We start from the raw sequence: 2,052 nt of genomic DNA, 5'->3' as shown, positions 1-2,052 counted from the left end.
GGGGGGGGGGGGGTCTCGACCTGATCTCGTCGGAGGCGCTGCTGTCGTCAGCGCTGGTCCAAAAGTCGGCGCAGCTCTCCTGCAGGCCAGACTCCAGGAAGCTTCCCGTGGACTTGAGCAGCATTCCTGCAATGTCGCTGGGGGACATGAACACAGGTAAGCCGGAGAAGAGAAACTGTCCTCACAGGTGCTAATTCTTGAACGAGAAATTGAAAGGCTCAGCTACTGGACGAAAAATATTTTTATGAACTAAAAATAAAAACTTCAATGACAGTGAGAATAGTTCCTTTTAATGTAAATCCTCACTAGGGTGAGATATTCTTGATTACAGCATGTATCTATCTTTGCTGTATTACTACAGCTTTCGGTTATCACCGTAACATCTTCCATCATCCATAGTAGCTATGGAACTACGTCAGATTCAAAAACGGGATAAAGCGGCCTCAAGTCTCCATGCGTGAGGTGTTTTTTAAAGGCTTACTAAACTAAATGAGAGCACACACAAAAACGTGAACTCCTTATATGCAGCTATTTTTAATTTCTTTGCTCACAAGGAGCTTTTTATTAGCCACTAACCTAAAAGAACCAATAACCTAACTGCACGGCAGACGCTTCTTGCCGCGTCCACCACCGACAGGCCAGGGCTACAATGCAAGCCCAGCTGTGCCCGCAAGTCTGACGAGCACAGCAGAAGTCCACGGCCGTGCCCTGGCCGCCACATGGCTCAAGGAGCCTGCGGTCCCAGAAGAGGGCAGCTGCCAGATAGCCAGGCGGCCACAGCGGGTGGGAGCGGCAGAGGGGGAGCAAGCCCAGCCTGGCTGGGTGTCCGGCAGCGCCCCCACCAGGCCGTCTGCGCTCAGCAAGCCGACCGCAGAAGTGGGGTCTGGGGGGAAGAGCACGGAGAGGAGGGCGGAGGGTTGAGGGAGCCGGAGACCGTGAGGCTGCGTGAGCAGGAGCCTTGTCTGTGGAGAGAACTGTCCACTCTAGAAGGAGCCGGAGGCTGCTGGAACAGGAGCAGGACTGTGGACTGCGCACGCGGGGAGCAGTCCCGATGTCAGGAGCAGAGGGTGGGCTGGGGGCCTACCACGTGGGCAGGCCTGCCAGAAACAGGCTCTTAAGAACGGCAGGAGACAGGGACAGCCGGGGTGGGCTCAGGCCACGAGCAGCCGTGACAAACCAGATAGAGCCCTCCGGTCCGAGGGAAGAAAACAATAAGCTGGAGGGGAAACTGTGTTTCAGACAATGGCACGTGCTATTCAGAGAAATAAAACAGGGGAGAAACCTAAGGAGACTTGAAGCTAAGAATCTGAATTGTCAATACAGAGTGTGGGGCCAGCGAGGAGGGGAGTCACCAGAGACAGAAGCAGCGCAGCCAGAGCAGGGCCAGCGAGACACAGGGCCTGGGCAGGGCGCCGTGTGCGTGAGGCCAGGCAGCCACGAGGCCAGCGAGAGCGAAGGAGGCGCCGCAGCGGGGACAAAGACCTGACGAGCAGGCAGAGCCGGTGGGCGCAGGCCCGCTGAGAGGAAGGCGGGCGAGCGGTGGGTGTCTGCAGCAGAGGGGACGGCGGGCTGAAGCACACCCTCAGGGGCGCTCTGGCTGCCCGGTGGCTGAAAGGCACCACGGGCGGAAGCAGAGTCCCCAGTCAGAGCAAGTGCTGCAGCAAGAATGAAGCAGCCAGGGAGCACCAACGTGCAGGGGCGCAGGTCCAGTTCTGGGTGCACCCCGAGGAGACAGCTCGATGGGCTGGGGGTGCGCAGGGGCCCAGCGCCATGGGGCGCAGGCCGAGGAGAGGCCGCCCGCGGGCTCAGGAGGCATGCGGCTGCTGGAGAAGCCCAGAGCTGAAGGAAGCAGACTGAGGCCCGGCAGGGGAGCGAGGCGGGGTGTGCTGTGTGGGAGAGTTCCGGGGACCCTGGACAGCCGGCGGGGAGAAGGGCCGACAGACGCGGCGTGGGCAGGCACAGCGAGGCCAGCCGCGGGCAGAGGGGGGGCAAAGGAGACACGAGGGGCTGGCGCAGAGCAGAAAGGGACCACAGGGTCCGGGACCGGCACGC

General features: G+C 60.2%; 1 protein-coding gene across 1 annotated transcript in view; it reads right to left on the bottom strand.

Annotated features, from left to right (window-relative positions):
• MAP3K4 (mitogen-activated protein kinase kinase kinase 4) overlaps positions 1-2,052 on the bottom strand; it is a 62,868-nt gene that overhangs the window by 20,485 nt on the left and 40,331 nt on the right. Inside the window, exon 8 of the mRNA XM_012735209.1 lies at positions 21-137. Coding sequence (XP_012590663.1) covers positions 21-137 — 117 coding nt within the window. The remainder of the gene's footprint in view (positions 1-20; positions 138-2,052) is intronic.

This window comes from Condylura cristata, unplaced genomic scaffold (genome assembly GCF_000260355.1).
Source record: "Condylura cristata isolate star-nosed mole 26May11 unplaced genomic scaffold, ConCri1.0 scaffold00001, whole genome shotgun sequence".
Classification (NCBI taxonomy): domain Eukaryota; kingdom Metazoa; phylum Chordata; class Mammalia; order Eulipotyphla; family Talpidae; genus Condylura; species Condylura cristata.
The sequence above is the reverse complement of the archived record's forward strand: the minus strand, read 5'-3'. Positions and strand labels throughout refer to the sequence as shown.